General features: G+C 39.4%; 1 protein-coding gene across 1 annotated transcript in view; it reads right to left on the bottom strand.

Annotated features, from left to right (window-relative positions):
- GIPC2 (GIPC PDZ domain containing family member 2) overlaps nt 1–22,677 on the bottom strand; it is a 95,580-nt gene that overhangs the window by 26,843 nt on the left and 46,060 nt on the right. Inside the window, exon 4 of the mRNA XM_077120526.1 lies at nt 4,416–4,522. Coding sequence (XP_076976641.1) covers nt 4,416–4,522 — 107 coding nt within the window. The remainder of the gene's footprint in view (nt 1–4,415; nt 4,523–22,677) is intronic.

Raw genomic sequence — 22,677 nt, forward strand, 5'->3', positions numbered from 1 at the left:
TTGAGGTCATCTATTTCTTCTTGAGTCAAACTTGGTTGTTCATGCCTTTCTAGGAACTTGTCCATTTCATCTACATTGTTGTATTTATTAGCATAGAGTTGTTCATAGTATCCTGTTATTACCTCCTTTATTTCTGTGAGGTCAGTGGTTATGTCTCGTCTTCCATTACTGATCCTATTTATTTGCGTCCTATCTCTTCTTCTTTTTGTCAATCTTGCTAAGGGCCCATCAATCTTGTTGATTTTCTCATAGAACCAACTTCTGGTCTTATTGATTTTCTCTATTGTTTTCATGTTCTCAATTTCATTTATTTCTGCTCTAATCTGTTATTTCTTTCCTTTTGCTTGCTTTGGGGTTAGTTTGCTGTTCTTTCTCCAGTTCTTCCAAGTGGACAGTTAATTCCCGAATTTTTGCCCTTTCTTCTTTTCTGATATAGGCATTTAGGGCAATAAATTTCCCTCTTAGCACTGCCTTTGCCGCGTCCCATAGGTTTTGATATGTTGTGTTTTCATTTTCATTCGCCTCGAGATATTTACTAATTTCTCTTGTAATTTCTTCCTTGACCCACTCGTTGTTTAAGAGTGTGTTGTTGAGCCTCCATGTATTTGTGAATTTTCTGGCACTCTGCCTATTGCTGATTTCCAACTTCATTCCTTTATGATCTGAGAAAGTGTTGTGTATGATTTCAATCTTTTTAAATTTGTTGAGGTTTGCTTTGTGACCCAGCATATGGTCTATCTTTGAGAATGATCCATTAGCACTTGAGAAAAAGGTGTATCCTGCTGTTGTGGGGTGTAATGTCCTATAAATGTCTGTTAAGTCTAGCTCATTTATAGTAGTATTCAAATTATCTGTTTCTTTATTGATCCTCTGTCTAGATGTTCTGTCCATTGATGAGAGTGTGGAATTGAAGTCTCCAACTATTATGGTAGATCTGTCTATTTCCCTTTTCAGTATTTGTAGTGTATTCCTCATGTATTTGGGGCATTCTGATTCGGTGCGTAAATATTTATGATTGCTATGTCTTCTTGTTTAATTGTTCCTTTTATTAGTAGATAGTATCCTTCTTTGTCTCTTTTAACTGTTTTACATTTGAAGTCTAATTTGTTGGATATTAGTATAGCTACTCCAGCTCTTTTCTGGTTGTTATTTGCATGAAATATCTTTTCCCAACCTTTCACTTTCAACCTATGTTTATCTTTGGGTCTAAGATGTGTTTCCTGTAGACAGCATATAGAAGGATCCTGTTTTTTAATCCATTCTGCAAGTCTATGTCTTTTGATTGGGGAATTCACTCCATTAACATTTAGTGTTATTACTGTTTGGGTAATACTTTCCTCTACCATTTTGCCTTTTGTATTATATATATCATATCTAATTTTCCTTCTTTCTACACTCTTCTCCACACCTCTCTCTTCTGTCTTTTCGTGTCTGACTCTAGTGCTCCCTTTAGTATTTCTTGCAGAGCTGGTCTCTTGGTCACAAATTCTCTAAGTGACTTTTTGTCTGAAAATGTTTTTGATTTCTCTCTCATTTTTGAAGGATAATTTTGCTGGATATAGAATTCTTGGTTGGCAGTTTTTCTCTTTTAGTAATTTAAATATATCATCCCACTGTCTTCTTGCCTCCATGGTTTCTGCTGAGAAATCTACACATAGTCTTATTGGGTTTCCCTTGTATGTGATGGATTGTTTTTCTCTTGCTCCTTTCAAGATCCTCTCTATCTCTTTGACCTCTGACATTCTAACTAGCAAGTGTCTTAGAGAATGCCTATTTGGATCTATTCTCTTTGGGGTGTGCTGCACTTCTTGGATCTGTAATTTTAGGTCTTTCATAAGAGTTGGGAAATTTTCAGTGATAATTTCTTCCATTAGTTTTTCTCCTCCTTTTCTCTTCTCTTCTCCTTCTGGGACACCCACAACACGTATATTTGTGCACTTCATATTATCATTCAATTCCCTGAGCCCCTGCTCAAATTTTTCCATTCTTTTCCCTATAGTTTCTGTTTCTTTTGGATTTCAGATGTTCCATCCTCCAGTTCACTAATTCTAACCTCTGTCTCTTGAAATCTACCATTGTAGGTTTCCATTGTTTTTTTCATCTCTTCTACTGTATCTTTCATTCCTATAAGTTCTGTGATATGTTTTTTCAGACTTTCCATTTCTTCTTTTTGTTCATCCCTTGCCTTCTTCATGTCCTCCCTCAATTTATTGATTTGGTTTTTGAAGAGGTTTTCCATTTCTGTTTGTATATTCAGAATTAGTTGTCTCAGCTCCTGTATCTCATTTGAACTATTGGTTTGTTCCTTTGACTGGGCCATATCTTCAATTTTCCTGGTGTGATTTGTTATTTTTTGCTGGCGTCTGGATATTTAATCAGATTTCCCTGAGTGTGAGACCCAGCAGGTTGAAAGACTTTCCTGTGAAGTCTCTGGGCTCTGTTTTTTTTATCCTGCCCAGTATGTGGTGCTTGTCTGTCTGCGGGTCCCACCAGCAAAAGATGTTGTGGCTCCTTTATTAATGCCACTATTGGTGTTTGGTTGGACCCAGTCCCTGCCACTGTCGGAGACTCCCTCCTCTCCCTCCGGGCAGCCGCCTGTGGGGGAGGGGCACCGGCTGCCGGCCACCGCGGCTTGGGTAGCTCGCTGATCCGAGGCTCGCCACCAGACTGGGAAGCCGCCTGTGGGGGAGCGGCACCGGCCACCGGCCGCCACGGCTTGGGGAGCTCGCTGATCCGAGGCTCGCCACCAGACCGGGAAGCCACCTGTGGGGGAGGGGTGCCGGTCGCCAGCTGCCGTGGCTTGGGGAACTCACTGATCCAAGACTCGTAGTCAGTCTGGGAAGCTGCCCGCGAGAGAGGGGTGCCGGCCACCGGCGCCGTGGCTTGGGGAACTTGTCTCTCTGAGACTCTCAGCCGGTCCGGGAAGGAGGGAGGGAGGGGCGCCAGCCGCCAGTCTCCACTGCCTGGGGAAGCGTGCGCCGCTCGTGGAGCTCACCGCAGCAGTGTCTCACAGCTGGTCCAGCCAGTCCAGATTGGGGTATGCTGTGTGTCCGGTCCCTGCCGTGGCCCCGGGGGCTGTTCTGCACTGTTTCTTGTCACCTAGTAGTTGCTCTGGAGGAGGAACTAAGACGCGCGTACCTTACTAAGCCGCCATCTTGGCCCTCTCTAAAATATTGTATATTTATTTATTTTCATTTGGCATAAATGAATTTGTCTACTTTGCTAAACATTTACTTATTAAATAAGTATAATCTCATTAACTAAAAGCTGCAGTCACTGAGATGGTTACACATTTTTAGACTTAAAATTTGTTCTACTTTTGTGGGCAATGGTAGCTCAGTGGCAGAGTTCTCGCCTGCCATGCCAGAGACCCAGGTTCCATTCCCAGTGCCTGCCCATGTAAAAAAAAAAATTGTTCTACTTTTGAAGAAAATAATTATGAATATAAAAAGGTGGCAATGGTCTGTATAAATTACACTGATTCTCTTTTAAGTGGAGACTTGTAATTAAGTGATTTTTCAGTGACCTCTGAAAAATGCTTAATTTAACACCTTTTTTAAGTCTAAAGAATTGAAAAGAAGCTAATACAAATTATTTAAATAAAATACCATGAGGTGGGGATATATCTGGCATGTTTGGGGACAGCGAGGAGGCCAGCATGCCTGAAGGAGAGGGAGGGAGAGGGAGAGTGGTAAACTCTCAGGACTTTAGCTTTTATTCTGAATGAAACAAGAAGCCACTGGAGGAATTTGAACAGAGAAGGAACCTCAACTCACTTGAACTTTTAAAGCCTCATTCTGTCTGCTGTGCTGAGCACAGATTGAAAGAGTTAGACCAAGTAGGAGAGGATGGCAACATCCAGGAAAGAGATGACAGTGCCTTGGATCAGAAGGCAGGGGGAATGGCAGGGAGAAGTTGTTGGATTCTGGTATATTTTCAAGGTAGAACTTGCTGATAAAATGGATGTGGGACAAGAAAGAGTAGGGTCAAAGATGATTACCAAATGCTTCGGCTGAGAACCGTGGACTTCATGAATATAATATTTCATTAGCAAAACCTTTATTTATATACTTACTACTACTGGTAGCTCTGAGATCTTTTTCTTAGCTCCCAGAAGGTGTTTGCTGATTATTTTTAACCAGTCCAGATATCTATAGACTCTAGAAAAAGAGTAGCTGAGGATTGCTGTATATTACAATCTCGTCTCACCTTCTTAGTTTCTGCATTTTCTTCTTAAACGCCTTCAATAATTTTCTTATAGGTTAAGTAGGCAATGAATTGAAACCAAGGCTTTAATTATAATGTAGTTATGGAATTTTATTTAACTTGATGACTTTACTTTTATTTCCAATTCTAATAAACATGATTATCCATACATTTCCAAGCAAAATGGGAAGCAAATGAACATAACATACCACTTCTTCCACGGTAGCAGGACCCTTTGATCTCAGTCGTAGCGTCCCTCTTTCAGTACCAACTTTTCCTGCTGATGACTTTCCAGCTTTTGACCTTGGCTGTATTTCTATAGATACACAATGGACGGGAAAAGGTGCATTTATTTAGAAAGAATCCCAACACACTGTTGTAAAATCTAATGTAGTTTCCATCTAAAAGTTTTACTCAATTATTATAGGTTTGATGAAAGAAACATCTTCTCACAGAATTTCCCAAAATGAAATAAATTCACCTGCCATCCATTATACTTACATGAGAGTCTCTATGAGAAAGCCCTAATTACATAAAGTAAAGGGAATAGTGAAATGTACAGACAGAAAAGACTAGAAGCTATAAGAAAGAGAATATAAAAAGAAAAATTAAAACATTTATTATTAGGGGAAAGAGGTATAGGTGGCAGGAAAGCAGAGGTAGATCAGCTAGACTTTACCAAGGTTATGGAGAAGAAAAAGCATCATGTCTTGATAGAAGGGAAAGAGAGGCACTAATATTTGAGCCCCTACATCTTGATTGCATGTTACGTGCAAAATTCCATTTAATATGCATACCAACCTTTGAAGCAAGTTATTGATCTCATTGTACAGATAAGGAAACAACTTTGTTGGAAGCAGAGCTGGGATTGAAATACAGGTTTAGTGACCCCAAAGTCCATGAGCTTCTCTTTAAGTTTGTTAAAGCTGCCAGAATGCAATATACCAGAAACAGAACTGCCTTAAAAAAGGGAATTTATTAAGTTGCAAGTTTACTGTTCTAAGGCTATAAAAATGTCCAAACTAAGGTATCCAGACTGAGATACCTTGGTTCAAAAAAGGTTGATTGGTCTGGAGCACCTCTGCCAGCTGCAAAGGCACATGGCTGGCATCTGCTGGAGTTTCAAAGGACTTCCCTGGAGGCATATTCCTTCTGCACCTCTAAAGGTCTGTGGCTGTGTGGACACTGTCAGCACTAAGCTTTTTACCGAAATGGTTCCCTCTTAAACAGCTCTAGTAAGCAACCCCACCTTGAATGGGTAGAGACACATCTTCATGGAAACCATCTATCAAAATTTACCACCCATAATTGAGTGGGTCACATATCCACGGAAACAATCAAAAAGATCCCACTCAGCAATACTGGATAAGGATTAGAGACATGGCTTTTCTGGGGTACATGACAGTTTCAAACCAGCACAGCTTCCTCCAACAACACCAGCCTCATGGAAGCAAAGAGATAAATTCAGAGGGGCATACAAGACAAACAAGCTCCTAAAGATAAGGAGACTGGGAGCAGCTTCCAAGGAAGGAATTCCCCATAGAACGCAGGAAAAAGAACAGAGTGCAAGGGTCCACAAAAAGCCACCTTTTCCCAATGCTTGCTTCTTGGGTTGCTTTTGTTTTTGTTTTTCCAGTGCTGCTGGAAAAAGTCCCACTTACAATACCAAATAGTAACAAATTTGTGAAAGGGTAGGATGGGGACTGAGGTTCATTTGGAAAGGGGTGTTCCCTATGCAAGCCACTCCAATTACGTTTTATCCAGTGGGAATGTAGGCCCTGCATTGCCAGATCATCTATGTTGTTTGCAAAGAAGCTGGATATTCCATTTCCTATGAATTTTTTTTAATATTTAAATCTTGGTAATTAAGTCAAACTTTTAAAAGCACCATCTTGGCAAAATAAAAGAGAGCTACGGGTCAAATTCCAACCACAGGCTACCAATTTATAATTTTTGCAAATATCCCCGACTCAACCTGCCTGAGGACTTTATATGGTAGCAGTTTGGGTTAAGGAGAGACATGGCAACAAGAACTGGAGATATGGGCAGGCCATGGTGGCTCAGCACGTAAGAGTGCTTACCTGCCATGCCCGAGGACCCGGGTTCGATTCCCGGTGCCTGTCCATGCAAAAAAAAAAGAACTGGAGATATCTAAGGAGTTACAGAACAGGACAGTAAACGCAAGTAGTTAGTGAGAACTGTACAAAGGTCCCAAGACACAGGCACCTAGCAGCCTGCAGGAATGCACTCTTAACTAAGAACATATTATAATTTCCATCTTCAGCCAAATAACCTTTTGTGATTGGGAGTCAATTCCAAAGTAACGAAGGATTTTATATATTTTAACTCATATTTTGGGATAGAATCACCAAAACATAAAACATATTTTTCTCTGAGAGCAAAATTATAAAAAAATTATCATGCATTAAGTAGACCAGCCGCTCTGAACAAAAACCTGTAAGTGGCTGGGTGGGGCGTTTGGGGAACACCCAGTTAATCATGGGGACCAGATGGACTCTAAGAGGGTAAGTCTATTGGCAAGTCTACAGCGTTGGCCTTGCCAGTTACACTACGCCCTGCCTGAGGGGAGAATGCATTAACGGAAGTGAGATGCTCAGCACAGTTTCTCAAGAGTGTCCAAAGGAAAAGACTGGGTCAGTCTGTCATCAGCATTGTCCAGGATTCTGCACTAACCAGCATACAAATATTCCCCAGCCAGAGACTTGTACATCTCTGAAGTGAGAAGATGGTCTCGGTTTAATAGTACTAAAAGAGAAACAATCTAACTCCTCCCTCCCCCACCTCACTGCAAGTTCACCAGACAATCTACTTGGTATAACTTATTTTCCCATATCTATTTCCATCAGGATAGAAAATGAACTGCTCAGCATTTTGGTCTACCATTACACATACATTTCTAATTCTAAAGTAATCCACGGGCATTCTGAATTATGAGCATGTCTCTTGTGACTCTGGTGAGTATGACACAGCCCTGGAAAACTGAACAACTCTGGAAGCACAGAAAAAAATAAAAGGGTTTTGAGATTTACAAAGCTAAGGACCTAGAGTCTGGAATGTGAGGACCTCATAAAAGTATTATCCTGCTTGAAAAGTCAGCTGGCCTCCATACACGATGTCTCTCTCTTATCTTGCTCTGATCTGCAACACCAGTAGTTAGAAAGGAAAATGTATAAAGAATGGTATGTTTTTTTTCCAGTCTATGTATTTGTCAGCCATCTTCTCTTCCAGAGCGGCATCTCAAAACTTACCACTCGGGGGCACCAAAGCAAAAGTTAAACTTTCTAAGTTCTGGCCTGGAACCGCCTTCAGAAAGGCAGTTTTCCCTGCTAAGAGAACATTAGCAATGTTTCTCTACGAAAGGATGATTCAGATGCATACATCTATCTATTTCCACATGCACACAAGCAGACTGGTCCCGTTCATCCGCAGGGAAAAAAAAAAAAAAACAGGTTCAGTGTTTTAAATTGTCTTGAAGACAGGATATTTTTAGTCTGTCCTACTCCTGGGATACTGGCCTAAGCATGTCTTACCAAGGCCAAGCTCTAAATCAATCACCTCCCACAAATGAATCTGCACGAGACCTTTCTTGGGGCCAAATTATGAGAGGGATTTGTAGAGCAGACACTAGCAATCTGCCTCCAGCTAGCTGATTCTCTAGATTCACCAGTGCTGCCGGCTCCTGGGAAGTAGACTGCTTATCTGCCCGGAAGCCCAGGAACTCACAGCCCCAGCTGCTCCCTGGAGCGAGTTATGTATCACCCAGAGGCAGTGTGGTTGTTCCCTAACCCTTTTATGATAATTGTGTCTAGTATTGTAATTATGCAATTTAATTAAAAAATACATGATGAAATGACTGTGGGAAAAAAAAGGAGTTATTATTGCTGTAAAAACTAGGTTGACTACTTTGGAAAGGCTCACTAAGGGTGAGTTACTAAAAAAATTAAATTAGGTGTGGGCAACATGACTTTAGGAGAGTAGGAAAAATATCTTTTAATAGCTAAGACTTCACACAGATCAGTTATCAAATATCTTTAAGTCCTTACCTTTAAAAAATGAAATAGAACCCACAGACACACATTATGGTTGAGGTTTATATAAGACCAACTTCACAAATTCCAACCAGGAGAAAAGCCTTTTACATCAAAACAATGGTTTAAAAAAAAAATGTACATTGATATGTCATAAACTAAAATGTTCATATGCACATGTATCATTCTTTATAATACCCCATTTTAACTGACACTTTCAATAAACAGGCCAATTCCCCATTTCTGCTATATCCTGAAGCGCAGGTGGAGAGATGGGAAATGGAGAGGACAGAAAGGTGTCTGTCTCCTGTCCCACCCAAAGGCCAGTGCCTGAGCCGTAGGAAAAGAGGACAAAGGCACTGTTCTCAGGAGGAGCACATGCAACATGGATTAGATCCCCAACTTCTGAAGGATGATGCCATGGGAGACTGGGCTTTCTCTCAGCTTCTGCACAAAACAAGGCCTTGTTCTAGTCCCACAGAGGCTCTAGTGGCCCACAGTCTGGAGCAGGACTGTCATGGAGCAGGGCCAGAGACCACAATCTCAACAGGAGGCCGGCTTAGATGGGCAAGGCTCTATCCACCAATACTCACTGCACAAGAGCTGGCCCAAGGATGTCCAGGGAAAGAATGGAATGCTTAGGAAACAGAGCATGTCAATGGGGTTCCTAACAGGGCCAGACTTTTTAAGCTCATGAGACACCCTTGGGAGCATCCAGAAATTGAAGCAAAGAGGCAACATTGCTGGGGCTAGAGGTCCTGAGTGGAAAAAAAGCCAGTGGTATTTTAGTCACAGAAAGGAAATAAACCAAGCACTGTGAGTTCAAAACTTTGAGATAAATGTTGTTCTGAAGTTTCTTATTAGATCTCAGCTGAAGGTTTAGATGCTTTTTATTTTCCTGAATTCTCCAAAAACATATTTATTATCTGACCCTTTCAAAATGTCTTGAGATGACTACTACTGAAATCTGGTCATTTCAATCTTCATACTCAGTTGTTTTCCAATGTGGAACCATAAAGCCTGTGAGTAACTTTCTCAATTGCATTCTTACTGTTGATATCTAATGGTTTACCCTAGGAGAAAACTAATCTTTTGGTTGACTCTGTAGTTTTCCATAGGGTAGTTGTTAAAAGCATAGAAATGGAATCACAATGCCTGGATTAAAACCCCAGTTCCTGTCTGCAAATTGTGTGCGCTTGAGAAACACTTCCTTTCCTGTAAAATGGGGATAACACCTATTCACAACATTGTTTCCTAAGCATTAAAAGGGTGAATGTATGAAACATGCTTAGCTCAGTGGCCAGGCCCATATTATTAAATTTCTGCTGCTAGAGTGTGTAATTTGTTTCTGCTGGTACATTCCAACCCGGCAAGGGGGAAATCTGTTCCTCTCACTCCCTCCCCCCGCAAAACAATTTGCCTTGGTTTTCTCGCTGAAAATGAAAAACATGCAAAGTTCCTCTTCAGATGTGCAGAAAGTTGTCACTTCAAATACCAAGGACAAAAGACCTCTTTTTTATTATATTTTATATTGGTTTTATTTTCTACAAAACAATTTGATTCTCCCCTTCGATTTAACAGGAGGACAAAAACAATAGATGACTCTTCCGGTGCTCTACTCCCAGCTTCTCCAAAGCAGCTGAGCTTCCAGCCCAGCCCTGACAGGGGCACTCCGCAGGGAAGACCGCTCTAATTTATACCTTATTGGTGGAGAAAATTTAAAGGCAAGAGGAAGAAGGACCCAATGTGGAACCAGAGAACACAAGAATAATTCCGTGTATTTTGTGGTGTCTTCCATCCCTCATCTGACAATGTCCCTAATAGAGTTACATTATACAATGTAGGCAAGTGACCAGATAGATTGCCACTCCATCCCAGAAAAAGAAACATAGAGACCCCTCCCCTAATTGTCCATAGTAGGGTGACCCAAACTACCTCACCAAACTCACTAATCAATTTCTGCAATTTCCATCTCTCAAGTTACACAGTATCGAGAGAACACCAAAACAGTTGCCAGCTGGCAATAAAGATAAGACGCTGCAGGGTGTTTGCGCCATGATTCTCCAGCTTTGCAGACCCAGAAATGCTTTTTTTTTTCAGTGTCCCCAGAGCTGACTTGAATCTCAGTGACTGATTCACACTAACTAAATTCACAAGAGACAGATGTCATGACATCAATTTATTAATCTTTACTGAGGGATAGTAAAGAAAGTTCAGGTTGCTTTTATTCTCCATCTCATGATCCTGAGGAGAGACTTCTTGGATACTACTACAAAATGATATCCAGGCAGAGACCTGAACATAGAAGGTTAAGATGGCAAAAGGCAGGGAGATGATCTAATTACAGTTTCAAACATACAATACTGAATAGGAATTAGAAGAAACGGCTGCCTTTACAAATGGGATTAGGATTAAAACATGGCTTTTCTAGGGTTCCTACATCCTTTCAAACCAGCACAATCCCTTCATCCCACATTGCTATTTCAAGCACAAAAACTTAAAAGTGGTTTTAGGAAAAAAAAATGTTATCTACCTTCTATCTGTGGTTATTATTAATTGCAAATGCACCTTGAAACACAGTATAATTGTAAGAAACCAGTCACTATTTAGGGTAATTGTCTTGGGAACTACAACTCACCAAGTTTTTAATATTATAGCCTGCTGTATTAAAGTTTATATTTTTGCTTTTCTTAAAAATATGAGCATTTATGCTACACACAAACCATGAAATATTACTCCGCAATAAAAAGAAATGAAATTCTGATATATGCTACAATACGGATGAACCTTGAAGATATCATGTTGAGTGAAATAAACCAGACACACAAGAACAAATATTACTTGATTCCACTTATATGAAATATATACAATAATCAAATTCATAGACAGAGTAGATTAGAGGTTAGGGGGACCTTGGGAGAGGGAAATAGGGAGTTATTGCTTAATAGGTAAAGAGTTTCTGTTTAGGAAAATGAAAACATTTTTGTAATGGGTAGGGTGATAGTAGCACAACATTTTCATTGTAATTAATATAGAATTATATACTTTAAATGGTTAATACAAAAAATTTTATGTTATAATAAGCTAAAACAAAAAATTTTCAATATGCGCATTTAATAATTTTTTAAATGAGAGTTTACCACTAGAGTAGAGAAGAATACATATTTAAATATCTGAGTCCTAACTATTGACATTTTTTGCCCTCTCCACATCAAACCCTAAAGGTTATCTTTTATTTAAAACTGTTGCAAAGGATTTGTTCCTTTTATTACTTTTGTTTTTTACTTGAACACCCGTGTTTATGGCAGCATTATTCACCATACCCAAAAGATGGAGCACAAAAGTCCATCAGCAAGTGAATGGATAAACAAAATGAGTATGTATACACAACAGAATGTTGTTGGCCATGAGGAAAGATGAAGCTATGAGACGTTCTGCAACATGGAAGAACCTCAAAATAGCATGTTCAGTGAGACAAGGAAGACACACAAGGACAAAAATGTTATGATACTTATCAGCATTTACCAGAAATGGTAAATTCACAGAGATAGCAGATTACAGATTACTGGACGAGGGTGTGATGGAGAGATGAGGAAGGGAGCAAATTCGAAAAAAAATTTTCAAAATTAAATGAATAAATTTTTTTAAATACATGAATAAATCTACTACATGATCACTTAACAAAATTAAATAAACAAATAAATATCTGGGTCCTCAATTGAAAACACATTTATCAATTATACTCAGTATTCATCCCACATTTTGACCACACCCTGCAAGAGGGAACTTCAGTCTTCACCTGTCTTCTCCCACAAACCAATGTCTACACAGATATGAGAAGACTAGAACAAACTCTACTACATAAAAAGATAAAATGACATGTTCTACTCAACAAAAAATCATCATTGGGAGCTCTTTAAATCTTGCCAAAAACACACAAGACAGTGGCACATCAGATAAAATATATCTATACATAAATACAAATGTATGTAAAACTGAACTTCTCCCTGACTTTTACCCAAACCATTTCTACATCCCAACTCCTTTATTTCCAACTGTAGCATCACTATAATCCATGACTCCCAACCTAGAAATCTTGGAGTGATGCTTGCTCCTTCTGATCCGTCTCTCCTCTTCCCTTTAGATAAAAATCTACCTCCTGCCCCCACTTCTACACTTGTAATATCACTCAGGCTTTTTTCTTTACCCCAAATTCCCGATGCTGCCCCTAATCCCAGCCTCTTATCATTTATTCCTGGACTCTTTACAAGAAGTTCCTATATGGTTTCGCTTATAATCAAACATAGCTCACACTGATTTTCCAGGCTTAATCCCCAAAAATATCAACTTCATAACGTCATTCAGTTCAAATATCTAAATGATTCCCCATTCCTGACTAACACCAGCTGAGATTCCTCACCTAGTTTTCAAAACTCTTAATAGAAGACTGACCTGCTTTTGCAGCCTGATTTGCATAGTCCCTGCAAGAAAAGACTCCACTGTTCTGAACACTTCCAGAAGAAAATGTTCCTTCCTAGTCTTCCTTCCCATCCTCTTAGGTCTGGTTCACCTACATTCTTCTCTAGGAATCTTACTCACTTAGTCCTGGCTACCCACCTCTTTTTCTTCTCTGACCACTCATTTGGGCTTCCGTAGTGGATTTAAATTTAAGTTTTTACTCCACAATTCTGGATATAAGAAATGTCAAAATGAATCTGACGTTGAATCCCACTCTGTAGGTATGGGAAGAAAATGCCTTGGTTTTGCTTTGGAAGTCTCTCTTCCCCATCCAGGATCCATCATCATCCTACCCTCAAGCTCTATATCCAAGTCAGTGTGTCCACTTGCAGGCCAAGCCCAGGGCTCAGGAGTTGTCGTCACTTTAAATGCTTTACTATCCCTTTAGCAGTCTATCAGGTGCCCTGGCACCTCTAAAGGAGTAATCTGGGAATGGGTCATGGTCCTTAGTACTCGTGGGACCTACCATAATCCACTGGTCCCCTGCCATCGTATTTGGAGGAGTGCCTTCCCAATCTTACCACTTCTCCCTACCCCGCATCACTTCCCAAGCCTTCCAACTCCCAATCTTGCAAAATTTAGCTCTCAGCTGAGTCACACTTTGCTTAAATCTGCATTATAGCACACTGCAGCCTGTGCTGGGAGGAGGCAGCAACACATGATGATTAAGAGCACAAGCTTGGGAGCAAACAGCACTAGAGTAATATCCCAGCACTTACAACCCATCAGCAGGGGACCTCAGTGAGTTTTTTAACTGCTCAAAGCTTCAGCTTGCCTATCTGGAAGAGCCCCATAGAAATGGCATGAGGATTAAAACAGGCCATAGTGGTGGTAGTTCTAATAGCAATTAATGCCTTACACTTATATAGCATTATTGCCAAGCACTGTTCAAGGTACATTACGTATATTAACTCATTTAATCCTCATAACATTTTATAGATAAGTAAACAGAGAGGTTAAGTAACTAGCCCAAGATCACACTAATAAGCAGCAGCGATAAAGAATCAAATTCAGGCAGCTTGGCTCAGAGTCTACACTCTTAAACAATATACTATATTACTTCTGATAGCATTCAATAAACGGTAGCTATTTTTCTTAATAGAGTTTCATGAGTCTTACCTCTGCATACTCTGTATATAGATTGTAAGCTCCTTGCGGACAGTATATACCGTCCCATCGGTACCAGCTGTTGGAGACTGACTGCAAGGGCTCCATCATTCTGGCTCTAAAACTTTCAGCAAATAATTTCACTTTTTTGGATGGTTGTAAAGAATTCAATTGATTCATATTTAAGAAGTACTTTGAGAAAAAAGAACAGCTATATTAGGATATACTGGCATATTTCATCATTTGATGTGAGATGCAATATCATTATTATCATCCATCTTCCTAGAACTGGAACGGGACCAGCACTCTCAACAAAGCCTTGCTAATATCTTGCCTGGATTGCTTTTCCCATTTCAGGTGTGTTCCTCTTTCTAAAATTATTCCTTAAAGAAAAGGCTACATCTTCATAACAACAGTACTGATAACAGCTGACTTTTTTGAAGACTTACTATGTGCATGAGTGTTCTAGTTTGCTGCCTGCCACAATGCAATATACCAGAAACGGAATGGCTTTTAACAAGGGGAACTTAATAAGTTACAAGTTCACAGTTCTAAGGCTGAGAAAATGTCCCAATTAAAACAAGTCTATAGAAATGTCCAATTTAAGGCATCCAGGGAAAGATACCTTGGTTCAAGAAGGCTGATGACATTCAATGTTTCTCAGCTGGAAGGGCACATGACGAACATGGCGGCATCTGCTGGCTCTTTCGCGGCTCTACAAAAAGGGCCTCTCTCCAAAATGTTTCCTCTTTTAAAGGATTCCAGTAAGCAACTCCACCTTCAATGGGTGGAGACACACTTCCATGGAAATCATCTAATCAAAAGTTATCACCCGCAATTGGGTGGGTCACATCTCCATGGAAACAATCAAAATGCTCCTACCCAGCAATACTGGATGAGGATTAAAGGACATGGCTTTTCTGGGGTCCACCACACATTCCAACTGGCACAATGAGACTGTTCTACAGGGTTTTTTTTGGTATATTTACTCATTTAATCCTCACAACAGTCAAATATGGTAGATACCATTATCATCTTCACTTTTTTCTTTTCTTTTTTGCATGGACAGGCACCTGCAATCAAACCTGGGTCTCCAGCAAGGCAGGCAGGAACTCTGCCACTGTGCCACCACTGCCTGCCCCATCTTCACTTTTTATATGAAGAAATCAAGGCACAGAAAAGTTAAGTAATTTACTCAATGTCACACAGCCGGTATATGGCAGAATCGGTGCACATAACTATTGCACTTTTTTCTTTTGTAATATTTTCATATTCCGCAGAGTATTTTGTAGAATAAGACATATATTAAAAAGTCCAATAGGCATTTGTTGCTTGAAGTTTTTATTCACTAGAAATAACATGAATAATAAAAAGTATTTTTGCATTTTTGAAATGTCTACATAAAAAGCCCTACAAATCTTAAAAGCCACTCTTTATATCAAATAGGCTTAGCCTTTGGAAATGAGTACCTAGTTAAGTTGAATCACAAAGATGAGGTCCAGCTGTGAATGACTCAAAGGACTAAGATGTACTTCACATACTTAACATCCTCTTCTGATGGACACATAGCACAGAAATGAAGTCTCTAAAAGAAGCCATCACCCTGTGATCTGTTATAAAATCCAACTCAAGCAAGATTCTAAAATGCTTTAAGAGATAAACTTTGCCTTTCAACTCCCATTCTGACTTTTACAACCCTTATGGAAGTATTTCAGGCCTCCCTCCACAAACCTATTTCCATAAAGGGCAGCAACTTAAAAATGAGAGAAATTTCTCTGGGAGAAACAAAGTAGAGACTCATGTAGGTAAAACTGAATCAAAGCCTCATAGATTTGACAGTTATTTTTCTTCAATTAAAAGTCTTCATTGGACAATTTAAAAAGTTAAAAAAAAAGTCAGTTACCCATCGAGTGCACGGGTGGTTCGGTGGTACAATGCTTGCCTTCCGTGGGGGGGACCCGGGTTTGACTACAGGACCATGAGAACCCCTACAAAATATCAATTGGCCATAGATGTGAGAATCTATTTATGAATTATTAATTTGGAAAAAAAAAAGGCTTCACTGGAAAATGTTTAAACCACTTGAACTCATCTGGTCATAGAGCTGTTTAAATGGAAGAGCAGATTTTCATAGCCTTAGGAAAATCCAGGTTTATGGGGCAAATTCTGTAGAGTTGAGCTTATTGTGTGGACATCCTCCTTTTCATTTGCAAAAAGCAAAAGGAAGTGAGCCATGTCCTAAAAAAAATATCACTAGAGACATTCCACTGATACTTGACAAGGACTGGGAAGGCTGCCAACAACTCATGGCTAGAAGAAGGAAAATTTGAAAGATTTCCCACTAAACTACAAATTTTCAGCAAGGGGGTCACTTTAACCAATAGCTTTCAAATGTCTTGTTTTATTTATTTTTTTTTTTTTTTAGAGGGAGGAAGGGAAGGAAAGACAGAGAGAAGGAAGGAAGGATAGAAGGAAGGAAGGGAAACATTTTTAAACATTTTCTTGTTTTATTGTATTTTGTTTGTTCGCTTGTTTTTTACATGGGCTGGGGCCGGGAATCGAACCGAGGTCCTCCGGCATGGCAGGCAAGCACTTTGCCCGCTGAGCCACCGCGGCCCGCCCTTGTTTTATTTTTATTGTGACCCAAAGTCACATGTATGTATGTACTGTGACCCATATGTATTCACAAATACATACATAAAAATGAAACACACACATACACACATATATATTACTGAAACAATACTTAGCCTTACTATGTACAAAGTTTACAATATTTTCTGTTCTATTCTACATCTTGTTCTAAATATAGAAGAAGTCGGAACCCACTAGTTTGAAAAAAGTGATTTAAACGCTGACCAGCATAGGAGATTCTGAAGGCATGTTTTATAATGGCCTTTGTTACTTCCCCATACCTCACAGTCAATTTGGGAAAGCCACAATGGAGCATCTGCTCTTGGGACAAGTGACTTGTTCTTGGGTGCTTGAGGGAAAGCCCTCCAGAAGGCTGTCATGTGCTGGCTCACCTTTCTCGATGTACCCCTTAAAGGGTAGTGTTCCCCTACAGCTCTGCTTTTGGGGTCTCTCTCTTCTCACTCTGATGATTGCATCCATTTCTATGACTTTTACTACTAATGTAGGACATTTACATAAACTCTATTCTCTAGGCCCCAATTCTCAACACCCATCTACCTTTTATACATTTCCAACTGAATTGTCCCACAGATTTCAAATTCATTATATCCAAAATTGTATTTAAAATATGCCTTCCCAATGGGCCACAGTGACTCAGCAGGCAGAGTTCTCATCTACCACGCAGGTGACCTGGGTTCGTTTGCCCAGTGCCTGCCCATGAAAAAAAAAAAAAAAGCCTCCCCTATTTCCTCATCCAAATCTATTTCTTTTCCAGTATTCCTTATCTTAAATCCTACAACATTTTTCATTCAAGTCACAAATCTATGAGTCATCATTTGCAATCTTCCTTTCTTTTACCTCTACATCCAAAGGGTAACCAATTCGACCTTCTTAATATTTGGTGGTATGCAGGTAAACATTTAACAAGCACTGATTAGCAGCATTTGCCAGTTTCTGAAGTGTGAATACCTCCACCAAAGCCAATTTCAAGCAAACAACTTGATGGCATTGATGTGGGGTTGAGAAGAGATGTGCACAAACAGCTCCAGCACACCACTGTCTATTCCTCAGGAAAATCTGCTTCTTTCCAAGCCTACTGGCACTGCCTTAATACCGGCCCTCATCTTCTTTCTTAAAATCCAAATTTCATCATGTTACTCCCCTGCCTAAATCCCTTCAATGGTTCTCCATTCCCACTCCTTATCTTCATATATAAGGCCCTCAATAATTTGGTTCCTTCTACTCTTGAGCTTCAATTCTTGCCACACCACTAACAACACCTAGTCCACTTACACTGACATGCACAGTATTCCAAAATACATTATACTGTTCCATATCGCTCATGCTGCTCCTATTCCCTAGAATAACCTTCCCCAGTTTTCCCACTAAGCAAGCACCTATATATCTCCTAAAATTCATCTCAAACCTCCTCTAAGGAATTTTTCCTGAACTACTTAGGTAGACTTGATACCTCCCACTTTTATATCTCCTGCACATTTTAGTACCTAAACATGCTTTACTGAATTTATGATTCACATTTATCTCCTATCATTAGATATAAGTTTCTTGAAGACAAGGACGAGAACTTATTTATCCATTAACCAAGCATGTAGTATGCTGTTCTAGTTTGCTAGCTGCTGGAATGCAATATACCAGAAACAGAATGGCTTTTAAAAAGAGGAATTTAATGAGCTACTAGTTTACAGTTCTAAGGCCGAGAAAATGTCCCAGTTAAAACAAGTCTATAGAAATGTCCAATCAAAGGCATCCAGGAAAAGATACCTTGGTTCAAGAAGGCTGATGAAGTTCAGGGTCTCTCTCTCATCCAAGAAGGCACATGGTAAACACAGTCACGGTTTCTCTCTCAGCTGGCAGGGCACATGGTGAGCACGGCATCATCTGCTAGCTTCTTCTCCTGGCTTCCTGTTTCATAAAGCTCCCTGGGAGGCATCTTCCTTCTTCATCTCCTAAGCACTGGCTGATGGACTCTCTGCTTCATGGTGCTGCAGCATTCTCTGCTCTCTCCAAATCTCCTTCATTCTCCAAAATGTTTCCTCTTTTATAGGACTCCAGAAACTTATCAAGGCCCACCCAAATGGGTAGAGACATGTCGTCACCTAATCCAGTTTAACAACCACTCTCGATTAAATCACATCTCCAGGGAGATGATCTGATTACAGTTCCAAACATACAATATTGAATAGGGATTATTCTGCCATTTTACGAAATGGGATTTTGATTAAAACATGACTTTTCTAGGGTCCACACATTCTTTCAAACCAGCACATATGGTGATGGTAGGCTCTCAATAAGCAAGTAGCTTATTAAGACCAGCATATCCTAATTGCCTGATAAATGTATTTTGAACAAAATATATCAGTATGATCTATCATTTGCCCAAGGTTAGAGTTGACTGCTAAGATGGCCATCCAGTACCTTCTGAACTGTCAGGGAGCACAAGATCTACTTCTATAATCAAAGAGTTTGCATTGTGATTTTTTTTTCCTATTTGCTTCCCTCCAGGCTGTGAGCTCCTCACAAGGTAGGCGGCAGAGCTTAATCTTCTTTTCTTGGTACCCCCTATGCTTCATAGAGCACCTGGAACACAGCAGATTCACAGCAAATACCCGTGTAATACATGAATGAAGGACTGCCCCAGAAGTATAGTGCAATAGTTTTTGAATTGTAGTACCCTCCAAATTTCATGGCTAGCACCCAGAAAAATGTGGCTCTACTCCTTCCCTGGAAGAAAGCTCAATACTACCATGGTTTCTAGATTGTTCACTGTCAAATGGCTTTTTGTAGCATCCAGCATATAGCAGAAAAATAAAATCCTTAAGGCCAAACACCCAAAGCCATTTGAAAATACCTTCCCTCCAGATCCATTCTGAGACATTCTGACAGCTATTATCCATAGCTAAATTTTGCACTCAAAATTGGATCAAGAGATCCAATAACACTCTGCTTGTAAAATAAAAACATCAATTTCATCTTGTCATTCTTCAATTAAGGTATCTAAATTATTCCTTATTACCTACTGAAAGAAGCCCCATCTAGTCTTCAAAACTCCCCTTAATATAACCCTGAGTTGCTTTTGTGGCTGATTTACTATAATCCCTGCAAGAAAAGGCTGTTCTACTTACACAATTATGCCTAAGAACTATTCCCAGAGAACCTCTTTTGTTGCTCAGATGTGGTCTCTCTTTCTAAGCCAGTTTGGCAGGAGAACACCCTGCCCTCCCTCCTACATGAGGCATGACTCTCAGGTCTATAAATCTCTCTGGCAACATAGGACATGATGCCCAGGGGTTAGCCAAGACCCAGCATCATGGGTTTCAGAAAGCCTTCTTGACCAAAATGGGGAAGAGAGAAATGAGACAAAATAAACTTCAGCAGCTGAGAGATTTCAAATAGAGTTGAGAGATTATTCTGGAGGTTATTTTTGTGTATTATATGTATATCCTATTTTTGCTTTTACTGTATTAGAATAGCTAGAAGGAAATAACTAAAACTATTGTACTATATCCCAGTAGTCCTGACTCTTGAAAATGATTGTATAACTATATAGCTTTTACAGTGTGACCATGTGATTGTGAAAATCCTGTGGCTGACTCTCCCTTTATCCAGCATATGGACAGACAAGTTTAAAAATAAGGACAAATAAATAAATAAAAAGGTTAAAAAAGAAATTGGGTAGATTGCAATACAAGTGGTCAATGAGAGGGAGGGGTATGGGGTATGGGATGTATGAGGTTTTTCTTTCTATTTCTTTTTCTGGAGTGATACAAATGTTCTAAAAATGATCATGGTGATAAATACACAACTATGTAGTGAGAGCATGAGCCACTGACTGTATACTTTGGATGGACTGCATGAAGCTATCTCAACAAACATATTGTAAAAAGAAAAAGCTCTTCACTGTCTTGAACGCTTACAAGAAATCCTTCTTCCTTCTCACACTTTTAGGTCAAGTTCAAGTGCATTCTTCTCTAGGACCCTTTCTCACTGAACCCATTTAAACTTCTGTAGTAGATTTAAATTTAAACTCCACATTCTGGATATAAAAAATGTCCAGTTCAAGAATAAAGTTATGAAGTATGTAACAATATGGATGGACCTTAAGCACATTATGCTGAGTGAGATTAGCCAGAAACAAAAGGACAAATACTGTATGGTCTCACTGATATGAACTAACATTAGTAAATAAGCTTGGAGAATTTCATTGATAACAGAGACCATCAGGAGATAGAAATAGGGTAAGATATTGGGTAATTGGAGCTGAAGGGAAACAGATTGTACAATGGGACTGATTGTAAAAACTCAGAAATGGATAGATCAATACTACCTAACTATAATACAATTATGTTAGAACACTGAATGAAGCTGAATGTGAGAATGATAGAGGGCTGGGGGCACAAATGAAATCAGAAAGAAAGATAGACGATAAAGACTGAGATGATATAATCTAGGAATGCCTAGAGTGTATAATGATCGTGACTAAATGTACAAATTTAAAAATTTTTTTGAATGAGGAAGAACGAAGGAATGTCATTACTGCAGGGTGTTGAAAACAGATGGTAATTAATGTTTTAAAATTTTACCTTACGTGTGAGACTAAAGCAAAAAATGTTTATTTGGTACAAAATTTATATTTTGACTAGTGCAGTTCTTAATATAACTTATGTGGACAGCATGATTGAACACCATAAGTACATGGAACCTTGAGTAGGGCATAAGATTTTGTAGATTTGTCCAGAGCGATGCCCCAATAAATCCTAGAGTGATTTGAACAGTGAGTAAAAAAGTATTTGCAAAGTCCCTTTGGGGGAATGGTGAGACAGGGGGAAAATTCAACTTTCCCAAGTTGAGAATTCTTGATATTCTCACAAGCAGTGGGGACAACCAAAGCAATAGGCTGAGTCCCTAATCTTGGGGTTTGCTCATATGAAACTTAACCCAACAAAGGATAGGTCAAGCTTACTTAAAATTAGACCTAAGAGTCACCCCCAAGAGAACCTCTTCTGTTGCTCAGATGTGGCCTCTCTCTTTAGCCAACACAACAAGCAAACTCACCGCCCTCCCCCTGTCTTCATGGGACATGACTCCCAGGGGTGTGGATCTTCCTGGCAACGTGGGACAGAAATCCTAGAATGAGCTGAGACTCAGCATCAAGGGATTGAGAAAAACCCTAGAATGAGCTGAAACTGAGCATCAAGGGATTGAGAAAACCTTCTCGATCAAAAGGGGGAAGAGTGAAATGAAACAAAGTGTCAATGGCTGAGAGATTCCAAACAGAGTCCAGAGGTTATCCTGGAGGTTACCCTTACACATTGAGTAGATATCACCTTGTTATTCAAGATGTAAGGGAGAGGCTGGAGGGAACTGCCTGAAAATGTGGAGCTGTGTTCCAGTAGCCATGTTTCTTGAAGATGCTTGTATAATGATATAGCTTTCACAATGTGACTGTGTGATTGTGAAAACCTTGTGTCTGATGCTCCTTTTATCTACCTTGTCAACAGACAAGTAGAACATATGGAATAAAAATAAATAATAGGGGGAACAAATGTTAAAATAAATTTAGTTTGAAATGCTAGTAATCAGTGAAAGCGAGGGGTAGGGGGTATGGTAGGTATATCTTTTTGTTTTTTCTGTTTTCATTTTATTTCTTTTTCTATGGTCTTTTTATTTCTTTTTCTGAATGGATGCAAATGTTCTAAGAAATGATGAATATGCAACTAAGTGATGATATTGTGAATTACTGATTATCTATGTTAATTTTTATTTCATTTGTTAATTTTTTAATTAATAAATAAATTTTTTAAAAAAATAAAAGAAAAGACTATTAAAACTAGAAAAAAAAAAAAGATTGTACAAAGGTTCCATGCACTAGGGTAACTTTCCAGAAACCTACAACCTCCAGATGGGTCCCTGGACCAGATACGTACTGAAGTACATAGGGGCCAGCCATCAGAGCAGCAACTAATTCCATCCCCTATCCCACATAACAACAGCCCCTTCCAACATGAAAAAGTTAGAATGGGCATAGCCCAAACACCTCTAAAGAGTGGGAGAGAGATCAAAGTGGTATATAGAGAAAGGAGAGTTTACCAAATGAGTATGAATGCTGAATCAATGTATTGATTTTTCTTTTAATCTCCAGTAC

Source organism: Tamandua tetradactyla, chromosome 11 (genome assembly GCF_023851605.1).
Source record: "Tamandua tetradactyla isolate mTamTet1 chromosome 11, mTamTet1.pri, whole genome shotgun sequence".
In the NCBI taxonomy this organism is placed as follows: Eukaryota; Metazoa; Chordata; class Mammalia; order Pilosa; family Myrmecophagidae; genus Tamandua; species Tamandua tetradactyla.